This window comes from Grus americana, chromosome 7, assembly GCF_028858705.1.
Source record: "Grus americana isolate bGruAme1 chromosome 7, bGruAme1.mat, whole genome shotgun sequence".
Lineage (NCBI taxonomy): Eukaryota > Metazoa > Chordata > Aves > Gruiformes > Gruidae > Grus > Grus americana.
In genome coordinates, this window is record NC_072858.1 from 26,914,572 (window position 1) to 26,941,599 (window position 27,028).

The following is a 27,028-nucleotide window of genomic DNA, read 5'->3' on the forward strand; positions in this document are numbered from 1 at the left end:
CTTCCTACCCCGTACGGGTATCCGTGTAGGCTTAGTATCAAGGAGGAGCAGAGAGAGGTTCAATGCGGTGTGACATAGTGTCTGTGCCCTTCTGTTTTGGCACTTCCCACAGAAGCGAGACTCCCAGACGTCTGCATCCAGTGAACTCTGCTGTCAGCCTGAAGCTCTGTCTCGGAGTCCCACATGGTCTGCAATTCTAATGTCTTAAAGTCAACTAATGCTTGAGAACATCTTACTTTGCTAAAACACCCTTTAGAAATTATATCCTCCTATTGACTTGTTTTTTATATTTAAATAAAGATATATATGTTGATGGACTCACCACCCATTGAGGAGTTTGTCTGGAACACTAAGTCTGAGATTTAACAAAACTTTGGATGTATTTGACTTCTGTGTCTACAACTAAGAATAAACACAGCTTGAAAGGCAGACTATCCCTTTCTCAGATGAGCTAAACAATGGTTAAAATTCTTCATACAATTCCAAAAGCCTAACTGGGAAATCTTTTTGTCAAGAAAAAGCACCATTTCTCCAAATAAACATCCCCATCACACCTTCTAAGGCCTTCCAGAAAGTCTGAAACACATGCTTCCTCATCACACCCAGATAACATACACTAGGGAAAAAAAATTAGGCAAAAAAAAAAGGTCAGAAAAGTATTTTTGATTCCACCACATAGAAAATCAGATGCTAGGTTAGAATTGTTACTCCTTCCACAGCATATCTGAAGGTATCAAAACCTGACTGTACCTTCTAAGAGAGGTTGAATATTGCTGCTGAAAATGTATTGCTGTGTCCCTTTGCTTCATTAACATGTCAATCTGTTTCTGAAGACGTCTGTTCTCCTCCTCAGCCTGTTCTAGGCGACTCAGATCTGTATTGTGACTTGCAATCTTCTCATTGTACCGTTTCCTCAGGGCATCATAATCCTTCTTCACACCCTCTAGCTTGTCCATCGCTGTATCATAAAGTTTATTTAATATCTCTGATGACCCATTTTGCTTCATAACCTAAAAAAAGCCAGAAACTGTATGAATAAACTCAGGTTTTAATCAATCCAATAAATTTGATTTAAAAGATATATATATATATATATAAACATTAGAACAAAAATATATTAACCAAATTTAATGATCATTCTTTTTAATGACCAAGGAAACACTGAGACTCTTCTAGGCATTACTGTTACTCTAAGCATTACTATATCTGCTTAATGTTAAATGGAAAAAAACCTGCTTTATCAAAACTTAGAGTGCACAAGTTTATGAAAAATCTCTCTCTAGTGGTAACTGCTACCAACAGTTATTAAACTCACGTTGTTTTCAAGTACTTTGTAGTTTTAGCAAGAGGTAATCGTTATTTGATAACCAAGATGATAGCTGTAATTTAGGAAATGACCACGAGGTGGCATTCATGACAGGTTGACTGTGTCCTCCACGAGCAAGTTAAATAACTTAAAACTTCAAGAGAATAAAATCTACCCTAAATATGTTATACACATAGGCATATATTTTAATAATCATACTATATTTCATCTGAGACCTACCCACAGAGGTTTCCATTTTCGAAAGCTATCCATAAAATATGAACAGGAAGAGAAAAATCCATTTAAACATGAATCAAGTCTGACCTGAATCCTAGTTTCAAATTAATTTCCATTGACATAAGAATCTTGTTGTAAATAGCAACATCGATGATAAATGACCAGCAACAACAGAAATCCCCTAATGAGCTTCAGCAGATCTAGTCCTTCTCCCTTCTCAAAAGGCAAAAAAAAAAGTGCCTGAAATGAGGCCTTACTTTTTTCTTTCCCTTTTTTTTTTTTAAAAATACTATGCTCATTTTTTCTGTTTTTTGTCTTTTAAATTGAAATTTGGCCTTGATAGAGTGGTAGGAAGAAACAGAAATGCTCTACATAGAGGTGTGCCAGGAATTTATACAATATTAACATTAGGCTACAACAGTATGTCCCTCACTATCTGAAAATAAAGAGTATTAAAAAAGGAAAAAAGATAAAACATGAGCTCTATAAAAAGTTGAAACCAAACACATAGCAACTACTCTGTATGCACAGCTTGGCTCCTCACCTGCTTTTGTGTCTTACATTCAGAGTAAGGACCAGTTCCTGAACATGGAAGAACCTGGATTCCTGCAGACCAAAAGGAAAGGAGCCCGAAAGGAACCGCCCGCTCTTTGCCCGATACTCACTGTCCACAGGTAGCGGATAACAACCCTCACTGTCAGGAAACCACTTCTCTACACAGGCAAGATAAGAGAGACAAAGTTCTCCAGCCTGGCACTGGTCTCCTTTAACTAACCAAGATACGTAAAAGCAACGAGTTACTGTTCATAAAGTGGTCCTGGAACAAGGCTGCACTTTGGTGAGAGTCTCACTGGCATGGCTATCTCCACACACATCCCTATCCTCAGTGGATTCAGTAGTATAACCTGCACAGAATTGGACCCGTGATTAGCTAGCACCCTTCAGTGAACCATTTCAGATATGCTAAGTGATAAACTGTATGTAAAGCCTAAGTACATGTTGATTTAAACCCGCTCAGGAAAGCCATTTTCCTGAAGACTGCTTCCCAAAGCATTCTAAGAACTTGTTTGAAAGCCAAGAATTTGAGAATCCAAATAGAAACAAAGCACGTCGCACTGTCTAAAGCATATATGGAATGACTTTTTGCTGAAAACACACTAAATAATTAAAGAAGGCCGAACAGAAGAAGAGATTGGATGAAATTCAGCATAAACTTGCTAACAGAGGTTTGATGGAGGAAGGCAGAAACTCCATAAACAGGAAGCAGTGTAATAAGGAAGGTCTCCCATTCAGAATCCCAGTCTGAGAAAAAGTAAATAGTCCCAGCTGGACCAAGGAAAACAGCCATGGCAACAAGAAACTTCATATGCGAGCAGCAGAAACTTAAGCTGGTCAGCTGCTACACAGCAAATCCATGACAATCCCACACGAAGAGTAACCCGATCAAAAGCTTTTGCTCTCTGAGGCCACCAAGATGATGTGTTTTGCTACGGCCTGACAACGAAACAACACGTCAGAGGGATCAACATAAATAGTGTTAAGACTAATTCAGATGAGAAATAACACAGACAAGATAAGATTCTTGGCACCTCTTCAAGACACCATGAATCACTCTGACATGCTGAGAAATGGAGTTACACAACTTTCTCATTGAGAGTCACATACATAGTTTTCTTTAAAGGTTTAATTGACTAAAAGACAACTTATTTAAATAAATACCGACAATGATCCTTCAGCCTCCTTCTGTGCTGCCAGATAATTTCAAACTTCAGGACAGAACCTCGAAATATAATAGCCTTCTCTTGGAGGTTTTAGATCCCTGCTTTGCAGACTGGGAAACTGAGGCACAGAAAAATTAAGCAATTTGCCCAGGTTTACAGAGCAAACCATTTCTGTTACACAGAACACGAGCCATCTTCTGAACCAAGCCACTAAACCATTTCACAGCAGAACTCTCAAGATAACGTTAGAGGAAGGGATCAAAAAGAAATACACATCTTCATTCCTCTTTGCACTAGCCCTCAAGCACCTCCTAAGCACCATTCAGCACATCCAGCTTGCTCTGACCTTTGCCCCTCCTACCCTAGTAAATAATTATTTTTGTTTGCATAGGTTTTGCTTCTGAAGCCTAATGTTTGACTTGCAAGTTTGCCCTGTGAATCAGCCTACACACAGTTAACCGAGATACTCTGTTTAACCATTCTGCATGTTACTGCATTTATTCTAACTAAATGATCAGACTTTTCCATAGGTGAACTGTGGACCTGATATGACCAGTTGCTCCTTTCTACTACTCTTACTTTTCTTTCTTCAGAATGTGTGAACAGCGTTGTCCTGGATACAGACTGTTATAGACAGCTCTGAAATGTCCACCTCTTCCTGAAAAGCTTGTCTTTTTTTAAGTTCAAAACCATTAATCAACCTGAAGCTTTGTTCTAACTGAAAAGCATCTGCAAACCTAAATAAACAAACTTAGCTCAATCATTCCCCAAACTGTCACAGTGTCACTAGAATAATTTAAAATAAAATTAAACAAAACCCAAAAAACATACCTGTCACGTTTTTTTATTGTGATACTTTCCCAAAAACAAACATAGCATGCAAGTTCAAAGCTAGTCCTGTCCCATAAAATACCCTAGGAAAAGAGTTATCTTTTTTATCACTTTGCAACTGCAAGCTAGGATTTTGATGCCTCTCCACCCACTTAAAAAAATACCATGCGTATTCAATCTTTCTCACGTACAATTTTTTTTCATCTCTGCATCAAAATTTCTTAATATTCTATATACCTTGTTCTTTTCCCAGCTAAACAGAGAAAATAAATTAGTACGCAAGGTCTCATTTTCTCCTCTACTGCTGTAAAATATAAAGTGGATGTTTCAGAATGAGTAAGACATAAAAGGCAGCAACGCTGCACAATCGGATTTATTGACTTATTTATCCAAGGAGCAACTCACGATCTCTTCTAGCACGTACACGACAAGCTGTAGCTCACCTGCTGCTGCTGGCTGCGCAGGTCCGTTATCTCTTTCTGATCCTCATCGTGAAGCCTCTTCATTTCCTCACATGACTGCTGGAGATGATTATGTTCTCGCACCAACTGTGTGTTTTTCCTCTTCAAGGTATCCATGTCCTCCTTCAGCTGTGACTGGTCACTCAGCAGCCGGCTGTGCAACGTGCTGTCACGGCACACAAAAAACGTTCTTAGAGGCCAACTTCCCAGGCCAAAGTCCTGGACTAATTCATTTCAAGCATGAGTTTTCTACTAAGAAAGCAGGTCAAACTAAATCAATTCTGCATACCTGAGTATTCCAAGTACCAGGAAAAAAAAATTGGAAACAAACAGGGACATAAATAGACAAATACACGAAAGTACAAAGTACTTAAACAGCATCAGCAGAGATGACGGATTTATGCCACCCATCAATGTCATTTCACAGCCATTTTAAAAGCAGACAGACAATGGTCTAATAGGAATTATCCCACTAATTGCCTCCACTTTCTCTTGGGCCCCTCAGCTGAGCAGCAGCTAACCAAAATACAGATGAAAACTACAAAAATCTCCTTGTATGTTATTGTTGTAAAAACAAATAAACAAAAAACCCCAAACAAACAAAAACCCCACAACCAATAAAAACACACTATGTATGTTTCAACTACACTCAGGCAGGTAAAGCACTATCAAAGTTACTCCAAACTTCATTATGCAAGCCATAATTACTGAAAGAAACACTCTCACTTAAAAATTAAACAACTGAGAGCCACGTGATGAGGCTATTATTCAGATTAAAATTCAAGGTAGCAGTCCAAAATTAGAGCAGACTACTGCTGCAGAATAAAAAAAAGGGGGGTGGGGGGGAAAATCAATTGAATGTATTTTACTACCACAGATCAAATAAAGAGTAACATGTGGATACTGACAAGTATTTTTGTTGTTGAAACAGAAAGATTGCAACTGAACTGTCACACCTGCTGGTAAAGTCTTTGAAGTCCATATTTCTAAAAAACCCCCCCATATAACACACAGCATTGACTAGAATTTGCACTTTAAGATACTTTGTATTCCTTCCTTATGAAGTGAAATACCAACATTTCCTGCACGGAATGACTCAAAGCATTTAAAAAAAACCAATCCTTAAAATTAGGACAACCTGTTAAAAAAAGTCTTTAACAAATTATATTTGCACAATTAAATATACATAATCTTTACATGTAGGTTATTAATCTGTTATCGGTTATTCGGATTTTGTTGGAAATTATAAATTTTTCAAAACATGGGGTTCTAAGAATTACTGCAGGACAAATAACATTTGAATAACATATTCTACTCGATTTGTTTCTTTACCCTGAGAATTAGTCATAGGATGAACGGGAATTGCATACATGGGTTTCAACATGCATTGTCATGTTTTGGGCCACCTAAATTCCAACAGTGAGTTTCAGCCGCCCTAAAGTTTTAAGTAGGAAACCAAATTATTCAAATCCAAGCAAAGAAGTTCTTATAATAAAAAGAATTACCTCTGAATCAATTAAAACACACTATACTTTCTTCTGACCAGATAATCTTAGTCTGTAGCAAGTGTAAATGTGAAAGCATGTACATTTATATATGCATCATTTTGCACAAGCCTAAATTGATGGCCTCTGAGGAACATGGCTATATTCTTCGTATACTTGAGTATTTCAATCATTCACTCTATCTTTTAAAACTCAGAGTTCTTCTCCTCATGTGAGAGGGTAAATCCTTTTGTACTATCACAAAAATACTGAAATAAACACAGTGTAACACAGTATGGTTTCAGGGACTACAGAACTCTTAAATTAAGTAAGCAAAACACTGATTTTTTAGGATACAGAATACAAGTGTTTCACGTCAGCATTGGACAGACATAGGTAATTCAGCTCTGAAAAAAATCCATCTACAATATACAAAACACTGATGCTGTGCACAGAATTCACTAGCAAATTAAGTACTTGAAAATCCTCAAATGAAATTAGGAATAAAGCTCTTTGTAAAGAAGCCACACAACTTGCTACATCTGTACCTGTTGACAACCTTTAACACTATTTTCAGGTTTTGGAAGAAGCATGTAAGGAAACCATGCTTATCTTTAAGGGCTTGAAGAGTTGTGAGTCAAAGTACTGTGTAAGAACTAGCAACCCCCCCAACGAAAACAAATGCTGTCATTAAATAATAGTCTTATTTTATAGCGCAGATTTAAGTGAAATAAACTTCAAGAATTTATCTGCATTTCTATTTCTGAGCTGTCTTCCTTTCAAGTGAAGAAAACATGTTCCTACTGGCATCAAATGACTGTTTTTTAAAACAGGAACGCATGCTAGAAATATTCTCCAATTTCTCTCTATTTTATTGCATTTTCATAAACACTTACAATTGGTCTAAGCCTGTGTTAACACTCACACAAGTCAGTGAGAGCTATCACAACCTATTAAAAACCCAGTAACAAATGTCATTCTCTCAAGTTATATTCTGCTCTCCAGCCTGACGGTAAGACTATTGGATTGTAATTCCAAGTCAGTAACTAGGCTTTCCTTGTCAGTGTCCCATCAAGACATCAGGGATTTCCGTCTCAAATTCTTCAAAATAAAATAAAACAAGCATTCCATACTTTATCATTTCAAATAGGCCAGAAATATTTTATCTGATGCATGCAAACATTAATCTTGTGATTAAAGTGGAAAAACAGAACAAAAAAAATTATTTGGTTACCATGTTCTAATACTTTATGATCTAGCACAGACTGGTAAACTCTTACCTCATATAGCTTGACTAATACTTACTGATAAAAGTCCGCCTCTTTTGCTGCTTCTTCACACCTTTTTAGTGTCTTGGTGTGTTGGTTCTGCAGAGACTGTAAGTCTGACATGGCCTTCATGCACTGAATCTTCAGTCTTTCATAGTCGTGATTTGGTTTTGGACTAGGTCTAACATGGAAAAAGAATATGAAGTTGAATATCAGCTACACTAAAGAGAATGGGAAGTCTGGGAAATTACTATCCAGTAAATAAACAGTATCACACAACTGTTGTTCATATTTTACTTTAGTTTAAATACTGACCACGTCACATTAAGACACAGCCACAAATAAAAATTCACTGATTTTAACCTGCATTAGTTTTATACTGAGACGTAACATCTAATAATGATAATTCTGTCTAACACAGCCAAAAATAGTCCTGAATGTGCATGTAGCTCTCTCCTGAGCAGCCGTATTATCACAGAGCAGAACTGTCACTTGACACAAGAACAAGTCAATCACAGTACTCTTGGCTTTCCTGTGCTACCATGTCAAAACTCTCAGAGAAAAAGCAGAGAGCTGCAGTGAGAGCGGGGATGAAAAGAGGCTGCCAAAGTCAAGTGGGGGCTGCGTGGAAACCTGGGCTAGGAGAAACTTCTCATCTAGGCAGCGGCTGGAAAACCTTGTCTACAGCTCCCTAGGAAAATCAGCACTGGGGTCAAGAGAAAGAATTTCAATGGGACACCAAACGCGTGCATCTGTGCTGGCACAGTTTTACTGGTTTGACTAATCGAGCACTAAATTTAACTAATTTGACCAAACCATTCTGCTGAATTACAGACTTGATTGAATGTTACCATGTTCTTTTAACCTGCTATAAATGATGAGAAAACATGTCAGAATCTACCTCACACTTCCATAAGATAACCCAAATTTTGTTCAAATAGTTATTAGGAATCAGCAATACAATATAATCTCTAATAAGCAATTTTCAGTAAGCTGAACGAAGTGAAAGCCAAAGTCAGTCAAAAGAAAATTTGACTGAAATTTTTTTTAGTATATCAGGATGATTGAGAGAGAAGACATTTTCTAAAATAATCTACCGTGTCAAGCAATTGACCAACATAAATTATGTCTACAATGTGTGGGTTATTGCACGATACCTTTATTTATTTATTAGAAAAATCATAAATCACACTAGAAACTAAATTAGCAGGATTACGTCTTCTTGTTTTGAAGCATTAAGCTTCTAAAAGAGACTCTAAATTGAACTATTCCTCCTCTACATATTGACAAAATTTTTACACCATTGAGTTTTCTAGTTTCAAAGCGAAGCTCCTGACAGCTGTCCCTGTGTCATCTCCTGGGTCTCTCATAACTCCATAGGCAATTAAAAAAAAAAAGGAAAAAAAAAAGAAAATAAAACCATTTCTTTCTAACTTGACTTTGTTTATTCTCATATCAGATTTGCTCCATTGCCCTTTCTCCCTCCCACCTCGCTCTCCCCCAAACAGCTTCGCTGTAAACGCAGCCTGAGAAACAATCAGAATTCTCTTTGCTTCATACAAAACCAGCAACACTGATTCTGGAACTGAAATGCAGCTGGCAATTGAATTGAAATTAAAATGGTTTCACACTGCTGCGGTGATGAGAGTTGTTAAAAAAAAAAAAGAGAAAGAAAAACGCCAGCCACATGTGATTCACAGACTTTTAGAGAGTGCGTGTACGTTGCTTTTTAGCAACCCAGTTGCTTTTGGGTTGCTGAGTAGTAAGGCCTTCAATTGTAATTCCTCTTGTTCTCCTTCCTCCAGAAGAGCTCTTGGGAAAAACAAAACCAAAAAATCCTTCCTTGATTGGCAGACTTTAGCAACAATTAAAAGCCAAATTCATATAAAGCTACCAAATATTCAGGTCACATCTACAGGGATGTCTTTTGGGGGTTTTTTAATTCACTGTTTAGGGGTGCCAAAAGAAGCAGTATGCTATTCATACAGTGCTACAGACATATTACCACAACTGCTGCAGTGTTATTCTTTTAAACTACAACCCTAGTGAGCATAAGTAAAACTCAATTTGAAATGTTCACACCCTTGACAGAATCACTAAAAACCCAAGTATTGATTTAAATTAGACTTTAGGGTGAAATTATTGAAAGTAGACACCATCTGTCCACCACAGTCATTAAAATGACAACATTAATCAAAGCACAGTTTAACTCTCAGTTGAAGCATTAAGTTTACTGAGACCCATTAACACATGTTCGTATTAAGCTTGTAATCATAATTTCATATTTGTGCAAAATATTTCAGTGTATGAATTTTTACTAACAGATAACTATTAGGTCAGTCTCAAAGCTATGGTGAGAACTTGTTCTACAAGTCTAACATCAATCACGTGTATTTCATATGTTGCTGGAGTAACACTAACATTATTCTAAAAAAAAAAAAAATTCCTATAAACACATGGATACCATGTAGGTAACTATAGAAGTTAGCCTACCTACACAATGAGGAATGAACAACACTGCCACCAGTAACATCCTGCATTCTAGCTCAACTACATGAAACAGAAAACATCTGGATAGTCAAAGCCATATGTTCCACAGTGCCGTTCCAAGGGATTATGCCTCAGCAAGAAAAATAGGGATATGCACAGGAGGAATATTGGTCAGAAGTAAAAAATAAAACACAAAGCAGTCCATTCAAATGCACGTAATGGTTGACTCTTCTTTAAGACCACCACAGGTTTTTGCTAAAATGTCTCACAAAATACAGAAAACTATGATTTCAAGAAAGGAGAGGTGACAGTTACTATTTTGGAAGCATTGGTTCAAATGTTAAAAAAAAAAATTAAAATGGTAGTGTCAAATGTCCAACCATTTTTCTGATATTCACATAATTCAAAATCCTTTGTATTCCAGTGGAATTACCCCAGGCATAAAGACCACAGTGAGACTGACAGTTACATGTACCTAATGCTGACATAAAAGCTAACGCCAACAGCAGATCCAACTTTGTGGGCAATGTTTACCCAACAACTTGAAAATGTTTTCATTTACTATTGCAATTCCATCACCACCACCAGTTACAGATTACACATAAACCAGTCTCTTCCCAAAGGCAGTTTGCAGGAGTTTTATTTGTATTGCAGCTCTCTTCTACTACGACCTAAGTAGTAAGAATAGCAAGTTTAAGTCTATAAAGTGCACCTTGAGCCCACTAAATCATTTGGTCAAATCTTCGCTTAATCACCACAACACGTGCATGCATACACTCACTGTCAAGTGACACAAGCACAGCATGAGCAATCCTACTCCTGTCCAGCAGGATGACACATGTTCGTCTGATTCAGCACATCACAATCCACTGCTGTGGCTCCTCTTCCACTGCTCTACACTTAGTCAACACTTGCTCTGGAAAACAGCTCTCGGTTTTGCAACTCCAGCCTTCAGAGCCAGCACAGCCTAGCCTACGAAAGTGTTGCGAGCTGCAACTGTTGTGAAGCACGCCATCGTGATGTGTCAAGATTTGCCTCCACACCACCTGTGTGTGGTACAGCCATGGTTCAAGCAGCCTAAGCAGTCAGGAAAGCAAAAGCCCTTTTTGGGTCGTAAAAGTCATCATCTAAATGATGATCTTTCAGCTTTCATGCTTCATTGTAACAGTTTTCAATGTCTGAGCTTTGACTCCTGGAAGGCTGAAGATTAGTTTTTTTATGAGGAAAGAATTTCAAAACAAAGTAAAAAAAAAAAAATACCAGCAAGCTTTCAAAAACCATAGATGTGTATGTGGATGGGAGGAGTAGTTGCTTTTATACTGAAGGAAAAAAAATGTTGACTAATAACCTTCATTCATTTCCCATTCTTCAAATATTTAATTGGTTGGAAGGCAGCATGCTTCATCTAGCATACACTGTTCAAGCACTGCTCAAATGCAATGTTTATTTTTATGACTTGTACTTTAAGCTGTAAACATTTATATTTTCCACAACATAAAAATCATACACTGGCAAAAGAAGATTGATTTGACAATTAGAGAGAAAAAACTAGGGCAGTCTAGAGGACAGCTCATCAGAACTTCATTAATAGCATCCTGGATTATGGAGAACATTATTGTAAGCTATAAAATCCTCAGTGCCTAAGCTCTAGTCACTTCAAGTAAGAAATCTCTCTATATAAGAAAGTAGCTGGAAGCTATGCAAAAAGATGTTGACATTTGACAACCTTTTCCTCTCCCATCCCCACAACATTTGGAGACCCTTAGATAGAACACAAGGCTCTTAAAGCAGCCCTCAGAACTCATGGGGGGAAGGTGGCAGCATTAAAATAGGAGGCTGAGTGAATAAAAAGCCCAAATTCTCTCAATTCCAGTTCACTGGTTCAAATCTCGACATAAGGACGCAAAGTTTACCTAACTACCTGACCATGCACAGACAGAGCAGGTGAAGTAACAGATAGAAATAACAACAAATAAAACATTAAAGTACAGAGAAGCTAGGCACAATGGCAAAACCTCCCAGAAAATCTGTTCTTCGCTTTTATTTCAGCTTTGGTCCATCACTGTTTTTCCAAGGTTCAAAAATCTTCTCTTACAAAGCTACATTTATAAACATTAGCAGATCTTTAACCCTCTAAAATAAACCAATAAACCAGTTTCCTACCCAATAAAACCCTTATCTACAATTAACTCATATACTCCTTGAGTAATATCTTCCTCATAACTTATCAACCCTCAAATTAGAATGAGCTGCATAAGGCTGCTGGCCATTAACTGACTTTGAACACATGTTATTATAATTTGGCAGCACTCATAACTTCTCAGCAGAGGAGAGTTCCTTACTCTCAATATGTTAATGCTACACAGTCCCTCAATATATGTATACCAGAAAGCATATCCTCCTAAAAAAACACTTACACCCCTCAACGGAAGTCCAAACCCCTCTTTTTCCCTGCAGAAGCACAGGAATAGCTGAGGTTTTTTTTCCTCTCCTAATTTTTGTCCTTCAGCCAAGTATTGAGAGCTATTTCCCTTTGTGTTGGGTTTGCATGGCAAGGTTTTGGTAGCAGGGGGGGCTACAGGGGTGGCTTCTGTGAGAAGCTGCTAGAAGCTCCCCCTGTGCCTGACAGAGGCAATGCCAGCCGGCTCTAAGACAGACCTGCCGCTGGCCAAGGCCAAGCCAATCAGCGCCTCTGTGACAACATATTTAAGAAGAAGAAAAAAAAACAGTTAGAGAGAGCTTTTGCAGCCTGAGAGAGGAGTGAGAAGATGTAAGAAACTCTGCGGACACCAAGGTCAGTGCAGAAGGAGGGGGAGGAGGAGCTCCAGGCGCCGGAGCAGAGATCCCCCTGGTGAAGACCATGGTGAGGCAGGCTGTCCCCCTGCAGCCCATGGAGGAAGGGTGAGGGGGTGTAGAGATTCCACCTGCAGCCTGTGGAGGACCCCACGACGGAGCAGGTGGAGGCACCTGAAGGAGGCTGTGGCCCATGGGAAGCCCACGCTGGAGCAAGTTCCTGGCCGGACCGGTGGACCCGTGAAGAGGGGAGCCCACGCCAGGGCAGGTTTGCTGGCAGGACTTGTGACCCCGTGGGGGACCCCACGCTGGAGCAGTTTGCTCCTGAAGGTCTGCACCCCGTGAGAGGGACTCCATGCTGGAGCAGGGGAACGATGAGAGAGTCCTCCCCCTGAGGATGAAGAAGCGGCAGAAACACCGTGAGATGGACTGACCGTAACCCCCATTCCCCGTCCCCCTGTGCCGCTGAGGAGGGGAAGGTTGAAGCCGGGAGTGAAGTTGAGCCCGGGAAGATGGGAGGGGTGGGGGGAGGTGTTTTAAGAGTTGATTTCATTTCTCATTCCTCTACTCTGTTTTGCTTGGTAATAAATGAGATGAATTCCCTCTCTAAGTTCAGTCTGTTTTGCTCGTGACAACAATTAGTGAGTGATCTCTCCCTGTCCTTATCTCGACCCACAAGCTTTTTGTTACACCTTTTCTCCCCTGTCTAGTGAAGGAGGGGAGTGAGAGAGCAGCTCTGGTGGGCACCTGGCCCCCAGCCAAGGTCAACCCACCACACCCTTTCTTCTCTCTTGCTTTCAAAACAGCAAATGCTTCACCATGGTCTTCCTTCTCTGCCCACAACATAACACAGGAAGTCTAAACAACTTGTTTGCTTTCTTCTCTCAACACAGAGATGAACCCTACTCCCCTCATTCCCACAGCAAAATTGCTGGAGGAAGTGGGAACAGGCATTCAACAGGCAGCTCCAAAACCTGGATGTGGTCACCTACATACACACACACCACCAGGACGCAGGTAGGTTACAAGCAACATATATACACTGCAATATCCTCGCTGCTTTACAGGCAAGCAGGAGTCAAGACACTTAAAAACACTACTGAGGAGTAAATTCGAATATTACATTTCCTTTATTTTTACCTGCAGTCATCAAAAGTTGATCCAGGAGATGAAAGTGCAAGTCGCTTGCGCAGCTCATCCCTCTCACGAGTTACCTGACGGAGCTGATACAATATCGTCTCCAGCTTCTCACTCATCTGTCTCGTGTCTATTACGGGTGGTGGTGATGATGCTTTACCAGTCGTACCTGACCAAGAGAAATAATTGGCAGTCAGAGAACCCCTCAAAAGAACAATGCAACTTCACCAAAGTAGCTAACACAATTTTAAAAAAAATCCTGTATTTTTTGATGCAGAAACGTGTTCAAAAACAAAACAAATCATGGAAGCTGTCATCAGTGAGTTGACACAAGGATAATTCCCAGTCAGACCCCATGCTTGCAGAAAGGCCCTGTGTTGCACATTAAGTTTGCATGAACTCAGAAGTTGCCTAAAAGGCAAGTTTCCAGTCATAATTACAAAGACCTCAAACTACCACAGTGACAGAAGTCATAGGTACAAAGCTATTTCCAGTAAAGAACCATATCCTTGTTTCTTAAAAAAAAAAAAAAAACCACAAAAAAAAAACCCCACAAACCAAACAACAAAAACTAACCCAAAACCAAAAAGCCACACACAACCACAAACGTAAATTCCACCCACGTCAACTTACCCCAGCGATAGTGGAGAAAGAGTTACAGCACAGGGGCTCTTTTCCTGTTCCTTTATCTAGCGGCACAGACATACTATTCTGCTACGTGCTACTGCCAACATTTATTTTTAACGCAATTCTATGCTTTCACATGGCTCAGTTTATCAGTCCAGTATGTGAAGTTAAAGATTTGACTTGCCAACAAATCATGAGAAATGAGCTTCCTTTCTAACAACATTGGCTAAAACGAGCACATTACAATCACTGCAACTGGACTACACATCAAATTTCCTCTAAGGGGCAGTCATACATTAAAGAGTTTCATGGTATATTTTAATTCTCAGCTTTCTTAATATCAGAGATGAACAATGATGTCTACTGTCTTCTCAGACAGTCCTACCAATACAAAGATCTCTTCTTCCACCTGAGAGATAAAAGCATGGTATATTATGTTTCACAATATGCTGGCAATTAATTCAATTGTATTTTTAGTTCTGCCCATTTTAATCCCAGACACATGAGAGCAAACTTAAAGATATAGGTGGCAGATGTGAAAGTCAAAGGCCTAAACATATACAGAAGATTACTATTTTTTACATAAAAGAGAAATTCTAGAAATAGTTTGCATAATTATACACTTGAAACAAGTTGCTGACATACATATTAACTTGTTAAGATATACCTTTATTATGCCTTTTTTTAAATGAAGAAACAAAAGATACAATAGTAAAATAATGTTTTCTGATCACTGTCTTTTCAAAGAAAGAATTTCAAACAAAGTAATTTCATCTAATCAAATGCTAAAGAGTTGCAAGGATTGGCTTTTTATCTCTAAACCCAGTTCAGGAAGGTATTGCAGAATGCAAAAACTCCCTCCAACACTTTCAAGTAGAACTACCTGTGCTGTAAAGTTCCCACACCAAAAGAACTGCAGGGTTGGAGCTATCATACATACAACATCTAGAATAATAGGTTCCTTGTTCTTATTCCTTTCAGCTGTTACTGTAATTCTATAATGAGAATTTATGAGCACAGACTGTTCTTTCAATCTAACTATTGCATAACAATGTATGTAAATGCTCTAATAGCAAACTGAAGAACTACAAAAACTGCAGGAACAGCCTGCATTCTCTAGAACGACACAAACTCACATCGCTCAAAAGAATTCTCAATGGAGGCTGCATTTGGGCTTTCTCCTACCACTTTGCTTCACTCCTCCATCCAGATGGAGCTACTCCATCCATAAGGACTAAGGATCTCAGACTTTTGAAATGCAGTTATCGTTTCTTTTTCTAAAATAAGAACCATTCTACATAATTTTAAGGCAAGATTATACAGAAATCAGTAATAATACAAGTGCACTGTCCTAGGCTTACAATATAGGGAATAAACAGGGAAAAACAATTGGACAGACAAAAAAAGTCAGGATATGTATTCATTTGGAATAGTTTGGATACATTAATGAGCAAGGAATTTCATAAGCAAATGAAAAGGTAAAGGCAGACACAATTCAGGTGCTGACAGGCTGCGTGGTCTTGGGTAAATTCAGTGGCAACCTGTACATTCTCTCACTCAAGCTGACACATCAGAATATGACTAACATTCAAAAAGCCCCCTTCTAATCCTTACAGAAAAGTTCAAAAGCTTATCTGTCATCCTGGGGCTGCTTGCAAGCAAAACAGATGAATAGGATTCAAGGGGCACAAGAGGAAGGAGGAGGTAAATCCGGTCCTACACAAGCGTGCAATGGCTGCTCTGGGAATCTACAACATAGTAAGAGGAGGTAAGAGTTATACCTCTGCTCCTCCACCTCTTCCCCGTCCCCAGCTTTGACAACATCCCAGTGACAATCTTCCTCAGGCGAGGAGAACATTTCTGCACACAGACTTACAACTGTGCCAAGCAAGACAAGACTGCTTTCAATAAGGACAGGCTAATTAGCCTTAGGAAAGAAGCTTTCTTGACTAATGTAAAGACATTCATCTCAATACCAGAAAAGGTTATTTTTCATTAACTTGTCACTTTTTACAAGTACATCAACAAATTCTTTCATCTCAAATGCAACGATATTGTTGTCAACGCATAATACCAGCCAAGAGATGTACCCCTCTTAAGTGCTATAAATACACAGATCAATACGATCCAGATATTCCCCCTCTTATCCTTAAAAGAAGTCCAAAAAGTTTGTCTTTGCTTGATTTACTAGCAACCTTACGTCTTCAGTAGCTGCACAAAAGGTGTCATAAAAGTTAAATCAGATTTGTGGATGGTCAAAAAAAACCCCAACCAAACCTAAAAACTTAGTAAGCTCATCTTTCATCAGAAAAATTCAATACTTTTCATTTCCTTTCAAGTGGCTTTAATAGCTGAATGCTAAAAGCCTCTTATTGCATCTGGCATCCTGATGCAGTAGAAGCAAAGTGACCTGTGCTTCCAGCTTCGTATTCTTTTTCCATCTGACTGCATATTTTACACAACAGAACTTCCTTTCTGAACTTTAACCACTCAAACTGGTCTTAAAATGTACCAGCCTAAAGGCTAAATCTCCATTATCCAAATTATGCCACCTTTCAGTAACTCACCTGCTTTCTCAGACAACCTGGATTTGTGAAAATGTATTTACTGCATGTCCTGCCAAGTGCAACTCACTCTTCTGCTTCGGTAAGCCTCAACTCATTTTTTATGTGAGCTGCACTTGGGCTCTGAGAGCCCAACCGCATGGAGGTCACCTGCCCAGCCGGCCTCCAGGCAAGCAGCGCTCCACCAGCACCTGAAACAGCCCGACAGCGCGGATGCATCGTGCTGGCAAAACATGTTTTGCCCATGATGCAGTACATGCATTAAGTCCTGAGTATGCATTGGCTTAATCTACAGCAAGACTTGGCAGGATTTCCATCATATGTTGTATAAAAGAAAAGCCTTAAAAACAGTTGGAGCAATCACATCTTCTGTAATTAGAGTCCAAATGCTGGACTTCGCAGAAACCACAGAGATCCATTATTGTAGTACATACCAAATACAATTCTGGATGATTACTCTAATCATCACTGATTGAAGAGATAATACAGCCACACAGAAACCACTGCTCAGTTAGCTTCATATTTGAGGATGGGGTAGCAGACTTTTTGAAGGAAAAAAAGAGAACGTTAAGTGAAACAGGCGTGGGAAACTTGTTGAACTGACCGAGATGTACCATCACGCCGAATCAATACAACGTTGAGGTGGGAAAATGGGTACCAACGCATAAACTGCTACTTTTAAGAAATACCATTAGCATATTTTGAATTCTAATAAACTCATTTCTCTTTGACAAATACACTTGTATGACAAGTTCAACTAATTCAAAAGGCAATCTGTCACAAGCTAACAGAATGCCTGAATTTTACAATGATTTTTTTAAACTCATCTTATAAATTTGTGCCAATTCTTGCTTGCAAACAAACAGGAGACTATTCATTGTACAATCAAGCCTTTTTCATAAAAAAGTAAAATCAACAGGGATGTTCAGAATATTATTTCTTTATGGCCTTGTAAATCATGACAGAAAATGTTAAAGACGACTTGCAAGATGTATTGCAAAACATGATCAACAGGGTTTCTCCCCAAGCTCGGGAAGGGCTGAGGAGTAAAGACTTATGCCTGCTGTAGGAAAATGCGTGCTAAAATATTTACTTTCTTTCAATAATTTATGAGGGCTAGAACAGGATTACATAACAGAAGTTATCATTTGGATACATTTCTTCAGATACATCTTTTGAAGTTGTCTTGAAATAGCATAGACCAGAATTGCATGTAGGTGAAATAAAACATCAGTAAAAACAAGCAGCAGCACACTGAGGAAAGGAAACTGAAAACTGAAATAATGAACTGTGGAAACAGTTTCATCTGACAGACAGAAAACCTAATAGGTTATGAAAGCAGTGAGGAACATGTAGCATGCAAGGACAAAACAATGTGTAGCACTTCAGTATTTGTTTTAACACAGAATATAAAAAGCTAAATAAACTCACCAGCATGTAAAACAAACTTTCAACTTCAGTAAGTTTAAAACTTTAGACAGAACTGAAGAGTGGTTCTAGAAAGATCAATATGAAAGAAAATCTACTACAATACTCAAAAATAGCAAGGGGGGGGGTAAAAAGGGTAGATATGTCAAATCAAAAAGTCTTTGCAGAACTTTGCTGAGCTAAAACACAATAAAGAATAAAATCTGTTACCATGACCAAGGAAAAAACAGCTGAAGCTTCTGAGTTTGAATATTCAGGAGCTCCCTGATGGGAAAAAGCCCAAACCCTACATTAGTCAGGCTTACAACCGCACACTGAAAGCATAATCTAGACAAAAGTGCCCAATCTGAACCCAAGGGGGACAAGGACTAGGGTTAAGCGCTGCACACCGACCACGGGGACGAGACTCCACCAGGACTCCTTCCTTCACGTCTTCTCCTGCAGAGGAGTTGGAACATCATCTCACCATATTGTTTCATAGCCCCAGAAGAAAACTGCTGACACCGAAAGGATTTCCTGACTGCACAGACTGATACAGGGCCTCAGGGAGCAGTGAAAGACACTGTGTTCCAAACATGCCGTCTGGAGTGCAGGAGAGGGGTATTCACACACACTGTATTTCCATTCAAATCACTACAGGCCAACCAAATCTTCAGAAATTCCTCCAGAGAGCTGCCAGATGTTAAGAAGATATTACAGCAAACAAAATACCACGAAGTGGTCAGCTATTTATTAGTGGTTCTCAAGCCCTATCTATGCAGAACCCTTAAAAGACCGAGAATTAACTCAAACTGATTCGTTACAGGAAATCTTAAAAAACAAACAACCCCCTCCGCAAAAAAAAACCCCACAAACAAAAAAAACCACCCCACTAACCAAACAAAAAAGCCCAAACAAAAGCCAAAAAACCCCAACCCTCATCCTCCAAGACTGCATCCAGTATACATCAGTAAAGTTAACTTTTTGTTGTTACTGTTGTTTTTTTAAAACAGGGTATCACATCCATTGAGTAATTCTTGGGTAACTCTGAAGTGACAGAAGCCGAGATACGACTGTGCATTACTACATGCCAACCCATAGCTGCCTGGAAACGGACACCATAGAAGTCAGTGATAGTACAATAAACTCTATTCAAAGTGCTTATTACTTATGAGAAGATGGTTATTAACAAACACACTGAAAATTAGGTAAAAAGATTAAGAATCAATCCTAGAGACATCTACATGACTCATGAACGGAGTAAAATAAGGGAGTGAAGTTAAAGTTCGTGGAAGAGGGTGTTTATTTCCTAAGTTAAAAGTCTTGTTTCCAGTAAACTAAACAAGTACACATCAGATCAAAGGACAAGAAAATTACATAGGAAATAAATCTATAAACACAGGTTTAATTCGATTATCGAGGACACATTTTCCAGAAAAATGACTTGTGAATAGAGACTGATTGGCAGGGAGGTGGAACACTGAAGGCAATCACTCCAGTACAGAAAAGGATTCTGATGTGGTGTACTAGTAGTGGTCCTAGCACCTCTCCTTATTCATTTGTGCCTGTTCAGTGCGTGTAATATTGTCACTTGTTTCTTTGTCATTGTGTGTCAATTGTTGACGTAACTTCACCAAATATAAATTTTGTGTTTGTGTTAGTAAAAAAAAAAAAAGAATTACAACAAGAGATTCTTATAGGCTGCCGGGGGGGGGGGGGCGGATAAGTAAATCACTTTTCCAGACAAGGAACAAGTGCTTATCTTTGACTGAAAGAGCATCATGAACCACACCCGCAAACTGAACACTTCCTGTGAATAGTGAAAAGAATTACTCTGTTACATACAGCTCTAAAAAGTGTGAAGCAATAAACTGAAATCACAACAACATAAAAGGACAGTTGTTGAAATGGCCACCATGAAAATGGGGAATGAAAGACTACACATTGTTGCGAAGGAATTATCATCTGATGGGAGGGGGGTAAAATTTGCTTTGGAGTAAGAATTAAGGCCCTCAGATTAAGTAACTTGAATTACAATTAGTGAAAAACTATCTGTGAACAGCCTGTCAAGCTGATAAGCTAACAAAGTGTTAAGCAAGGAAATATTGTCAGTTGAAGTCAAAAGTTGGACAATCTTTGTGGCATCAGATATATAACCACCCAACGGCTGCAAGAAGAAAAATTATAAAATTGTAATGCCAATGGTGGTGTTTGCTACAGACTGGTACGTAAATTCCCATAGGAAAAGGTAGAACAGTGATATGAACAGTGAAGAGCAAGAAAAAACACTTATGACTAAAAAAGTGACACCATTTGCAAAGAACTGAACAGCTGGAACAATAATAGTCTGTTAAAAGTTAAAAGATCAAGGTGATAACATGAGATGTGGAATGAAGAGGATACAAGATTGACAGCTGTAATCACAGCAATGCAAAGAGAGGTGACTGTGGAAAGGAGGAGATTATACATGTGGAAAGACAGAAGGCCTTTTCCATTCCAAAAATCCCCTCATTAGGTTCTCAGTATATTTTCAAAGAAAGGAAGAGTATGCAATGCCTTTCTGTTAAAAACTCATTATGAAAAACCATAATGCAGGCTATCCTCAGAGCCACAGCCTGACTCCTATATGTGAGCAACTGTGAGTTGAGGAGTGGAGGAAGAATCACATTTATAAAGCACTAAAGGAAAACTCTGAAGTTTCATTTTGGTACTAGGGTAGGTAAAAAACGGCTCAATTCCAGAAACTATAATCCTGTCATGGCATCGTATTTCTCAGGTCAGTAATGTGTTACTGGAGGCTGTAAATGTAGTATTGGGTATCAAAAGTCTTGAAACATACCCTTTAAGTCAACTCACAGAGGCTTTTTTTGGCAACGTGGGCCAGAACAAGAACTTAACTAGCTATTGTAAAAAGGAAGAAAGGAGCCTGATTTTGCAACAGAAAAGCAAGCAAAGTAAAAAATAAAGGATGGAAACTGGAAGTACAGTAGATAATCAAGTGATGTACAGAAAGTAATAAGCACACTGTGTTACTACTTTCCATAGCAAAAAAATTTGATGATTTCAGGCTGAAATATTGTATAAGTAGGGTGATATTTGGCTGATACTGTATCATCTACAGATAATCTTCCAGAACACAGGCCTTCCATCTTTCCTTACAGGTCTAGAAAATTATCTGATGGGATACAGAAGGAATATCTGGTCCAATCCCCCTGTTCAAGCAGGACCACCTAGAGCCAGTTGTCCAGGACTATGTCATTGAAGTTCAATTCAGTGCTTGGTGAGCATTTATCTTCAAAATTTTAAATGTCAAAAGACTGAGTGTACTATACTAACTGGTGCTTTTTTCTTTTTTTTTTTAATTTTTTTTTTTTTTTAAAAAGGAGGTCTTTATTCTGTGTTCTTTTCCTCTCCGTTATCATGACCGGTCAAGTGGGAGACTAGCCAGCGACTGTCACGTATAGCTCTGTTACTGGTTTCTATCCAAATCCTAAGTGACACTGTTGCTCCGTGCTTGGCACACCAGGCACTGAATCTCCATAAATAATTATTCTGATGTCAGAAAAGCAGGATTGTAGCTTCATTCAGAGAGTCTACTGGGCATGGGGAGTGGGCAGAATGAAGGGTGCTTCTATTTACACACAAAAATCTTTGTGATCAGCCAAGAGCAAAGAGAAAAGAAATACAGAGAGAGCATGATAATGTAATGAGGATTCGTTCCTTTGGAGGGAAGAAGGTGGGGTTGAAACACAATGGTGGGATGCAGGGATTACAGCAGTTTATATCGTATCTCTTTTGGAAATTAAAAGTGAATATTTGCCCTCACATCCATCAAAACCACCTATTTTACATGCACAGCATGAACTTCATTAATACAAGGGAAAGAAAATGAAGAAAGCATAAGGGGAAAAAGACAATATTGTAAACTAAACCAATTTTGAATGGTGAGGAAAATACACCAGAAAAACCTGTAAAGAGCAATGATTTGTCTCTATTTTTATTCACATACAGATACAAAAGAAAAAAGGCAGATACACCTACGGTCAAGGCAGATAAACCTACGAAGGAGTTTCTTCTCCAAAGCTGCTACCCTGTTGCTACACAGGTGGGAAAACTGGCTTCCAATCAACTGCTTATTCTACCACACGCACATGAGCCTGGAAGTTCATTCTTGCTGCATCCCTCATGCCCATCTAGGCAGGGAAAGAGAAAAAAGCTTGGATGACACCACAGTACTCAGGATAGACTAGCCCTCAACTCTTCTCTGAGTCACATTATACAAATTACATCACTCCTTGCTCTTCTATTAGGACTACATTACTGACGACTGAGAGCGCCCCAGCGTATCCAGTTGTTCCCCATATAGAACCTGCTCCATAACCGTTCATCCATGCTGCTGCTCTCTGTGCTTGCTGCTGCTCTCTGTGCTTGCTGCCCTCTTCTCTTTCAATGGGAGAATCAGAACTGCAAATATACCCAAGACTCTGGCACACCATGGGTTTATACAGCAATAAAATTATGTTCTCTCATCTTTCCCTCTTCCTTTCCAAATCCTAACACCATGTTTCATTTATTTGACTGAGACTGAGCCCATGTTTTCCTTAAAACTACCTTTTAAGAACATTTGTCTTAGTACTCTGTAAGCTGAATTCTTAGATCAGGGTCTTTTTCTGGAAAATAAGCCCATTGTTATATACATCAGCTTCATAAATTAACTCTGAAACCCAGGATAGCTGAAAAACATAGAATCATCTCAATTTCACAACGTCCTGGCTTACTTGGAACTATTTCAGCAAAAGATCATTTAATTAAGAATGCTGGCAGCAGAAACCACCTCCAACAATAGATAGGTTGATTAAGGTTGGGAAAAAAAAGATGAAGCACATGGACATAGTTTTCTCTAGTTACTTTTGTGGAGTGCAAAGACTACAAATGAAAGATTGCATTCTCTCTTCTAATTAGAAGACGCTAAGATTCACTCTCTGCTGCTTTATCTGGGCTTAATTAGTGGCTCCAATACCCTTCTCATTTCTTCTGAAAGGTCAAATGTGTAAATGTGTTTCTGAGCTGCTTGACAAACAGAAACAAGACAGAGTAGAAATAAAAATCTGTTAAATATTAATGAAAATCAGTGTTTTGAACTCAGGAATAATACAACAGATCCCTCTTCTGCCCCATGAGGAAGGCACATGGTAGTGGGGAAATGAAAATATTTCTTTACATGCATGTGTGTACACATATAATTATCAATAGCAAACTGAACGTATTCCAAAGCTTACATTGTCTCCAAACCATGAGCTATTTACCTTTTTTCACTGACGCATTCACAGGCATAACTTGTAATTTCCACTGCACAGAACCACCCTTGTGAAAACATATTCCAGTAAGATGGGGACAGGGGAAGGGAGATGTATGTAAAATTCCTGAAACACTATAGCAACTCAGTATATGTTGGGATTCCATTCAAAGAAGTCATATGAAGCCTTCATGGAGCTGGCATGCAAACAGATTCAGTTATGATGGTTTGTCATTCAACAAATCAGCCAGTATTAAAATAATCTGACTGCAGCTTTGACGTGACTTACAAACATGTCTATTACAATATGTTGGTTATTAACCAAAGAAATTTTGCTATTGATATTAAATCACATTAAAAATATTATCTCTTGCTGAACAAGATATGTGAGAGATAAAATGATTGGGGAAAAAAAAAATTATACTCATGCATAACAAGTCTATAACCAGACTATAAAGCAAACTTGTCAGCTTCAAACAAAGAACTCTCCTGGCTGTTAATGCACTAAATATTAAACACCTAACTTACCTCAATCATTTGAATAAAACAAAACTATGGCAAATACTAGATCAGAAGTTTTCTTTAAGAGCAGGTCACTTAATTTTTAGGTTATTAATACCTTTGATCACTGCACACACCAAAGGCATAAAACACAACCAAGGACAGCCCTTTAGGGAAAATACACAGATCAGGATTCAGAACGAGCTTCAATAATTTAAAACATGAACAAAACACAGTTCAGAAAGAATTCAGTTCTGACTCATATATGGGAATCATGAATGTCTCACAAGTAACACGTTGAATTCTAAATAAGTGTTCAGAAACAGGAATCCTGTAAGGTACTATGCCACAGAAAATTAATAAAATAGAAAATAGAGGCCAGGTATCTGTAGCTTGCAAGTGATCACTGTTGTAAAAGTTCTCTTCATGACGGCAAACACTAACTGTTCATCCACCTACCTTTACTTCCAAAATTATAAAAGGTCAGGTACAAAGAATTGAGTATATGCATCCACAAAGTTACAAAAAATGCAAAAAAAAAAAGGTTTAAGTGTACCTTTCTATTTTAAAATCAGGAACATGGGGCTAGAAAGGACCACTTGCATCTTCTATCTCAGGCATCACTTTGTCCAATTATTCCATAAACTTACTGGATTTCACCTTAGAAGAACTTCCTTCTTTGGAAGGCTCCTTTTTTTGCGTCTGGTTGTCCTAAAAATTTAGAAACTTTCTTCTTCCTATTTCCAGCCCCAATTTATTCACAGCAAATTAAATCACGCCCTTCCTTCAGGTAATAGCACACAAACGTGATCTTGATAAAAATCAAACTAACATGTCACAGCTTCCCGTATATTCAGCAAATAGTTCAGTCAACCCTAAAATCTTGTTCCTGCATGCTGGAGTTAAAAGTTCAACTCAATGACTGCAACAGATGTCTACCCACATCCTTAAACAGACAACTGACTTGCCTGGTGCCGTCAGGGAAGTCTACAGATGCCTGACACAACATTGGAACTTAAAATATGCAAGAGCCTACACTCCCTGTCCAAGACAAGTGACTTTTACACAGATTTCACAAGAAAAGTATTTGTGCAAGTAAAGAAGGAGGGAAAGTGACAGCTAATACAGCTACTCAAACATGATTTTGTTGTTAAAGGTCTTTTGTCCACATTTCTTTTTCCTCTAGGTTTTTTTCCTTTTTTTTATATTTTGTCATTCCCAATGACATTAAAAACAGAGAAAATGAAGCAATTCATTGCATGCAGGAAAAAAAGGGTTGAAGCTTGCAACCACTTCCAAAAGTTTAAAAGGGTATGACCTTGGCTAACAATATTTTTAATTTCTCTGATGTTTTTGACTGACTACAATTTTCACATCACATCTACATATATACATACACATATATGCATGCCTATATATATTTTTATATGCACAGACTTGTATAAGCTCAATGTTGCCATTTTTACATCATTTTAGTAACAACTCAAAGGTAGTTACATCATTTAACGTATCCAAATGCAACAGATTTTATTGGCAACAACTGCATACAGCCATGAAAACGTTTAACTAACTTACACTACACAAAATGGGTATACTTTTTCCCAGCGAAGATGCATAGTTACATCTTATAGTTCAACTTCTTTGATTTTATGAGCAGAATCCCTCTACCCTTCCCAAAGGCAACCTTAAAAACTTGTTCTCCCAGCTCCCAAAACACACGCTCATCAAGTTGTTAGATTAATACTTTACTCACCAATGCTACTCAGAGAACTGCTGCTTTCAGAATCAGAAGGCATTATGGACAGCACGCTGTAAGTAGACCCTAAAATTAGAAAATAAAGGAAGTATTACTTTTTTTTTCTTTTCTTCTCCCCAAACCAGCTAATGATTCATTTTCTTGATACTGTAGATGACAAACGCACTAAGTTAGAGAGAATACACGTCACTAACGCATAAAAATCTAATAGGGAAAGTATAATTTGTAAAATAACATTGCACTGTGCACTGAGTAGGAAATCATTTTGGATGAAATAGTGAAAATGAGTTCAGCAAAATATTGAACTAATACAACAGTTATTTCAGCTACACTGAAAATACAAGATTTCATCTCTACATTATGAAGATCATGAGTGATACCTGTGACAATAGTCAGAATCTATTTTGGTTTCTTATCTTTTTACATGTACCAGCTCCTATTTCATTGTGTAACTGATTTTATTCTTATCCTCAGGCTTCCTTCAGACTTAAAAATTTAATTTCATTGGTAAATAAACTTTGCTTGCATCCATTTGCAACTTTCAGTATCTGACCTTAAAAGCTATCTGTTGTTACCTGTGATAGCAACAGCAAGTTTTTTCACTTAGTAACAGATCAATAGACAGAGACACCTTTTATTATAGTTATTTTAGAAGCACGCTAGATTTTACTTACCAGAAGAACTAGAAAAACAGGTCCTACTTCAAAACCTTACAAACTAAAGAGCTCCACCATCCCTCACAAACAGGCTAAACACGTGACAGTAAAGACAAGGAGTGATCATGTGCAAAAGCAATTTAAAATCTGGTCCATTTTTGGCACTAGCCAGGATGCGAGACCTGTCTTCACAACAGCCAAGCTCAAAGACAGTTTCAATACTTTCAGGAGCTGCCTTTCCTATAGTCCTCCTTCTTATATTTCAATATTTGTTTCTTCCAGTCTCTTTGAAATTAAGAAATAAAAGCTGATAAGCAGCATGAGATTAAATACTTGGATCTACCTTTGAAATAGATTAAAGAAAGGACAGCCTGGAAAATAAGAACGAAATCCTAGTTTTTGCTCATGCTTATCTCTGCTTCTTACTAGGAAAAGATATGACCTCTGCAACTACCATGGTGTTAGATGAAGAAAAAACAAGATGTGATAAAGT

The 27,028-nt window shown here is 38.4% G+C and overlaps 1 protein-coding gene across 7 annotated transcripts in view; it reads right to left on the reverse strand.

The window, feature by feature from the left end:
• DLG5 (discs large MAGUK scaffold protein 5) overlaps positions 1-27,028 on the reverse strand; it is a 111,453-nt gene that overhangs the window by 43,501 nt on the left and 40,924 nt on the right. For 5 of the 7 annotated variants that reach the window (XM_054832311.1, XM_054832309.1, XM_054832308.1 and 2 more), the window contains exons 2-6: positions 25,877-25,945; positions 13,732-13,897; positions 7,346-7,489; positions 4,539-4,722; positions 751-1,010 (exon numbers count right to left, since the gene is read on the reverse strand). In XM_054832311.1, the coding sequence (XP_054688286.1) occupies positions 751-1,010; positions 4,539-4,722; positions 7,346-7,489; positions 13,732-13,897; positions 25,877-25,945 (823 nt within the window). Of the gene's footprint in view, positions 1-750; positions 1,011-4,538; positions 4,723-7,345; positions 7,490-13,731; positions 13,898-25,876; positions 25,946-27,028 lie in introns of those variants that run through there. The other 2 variants (XM_054832310.1, XM_054832314.1) reach the window with 2 other exon arrangements.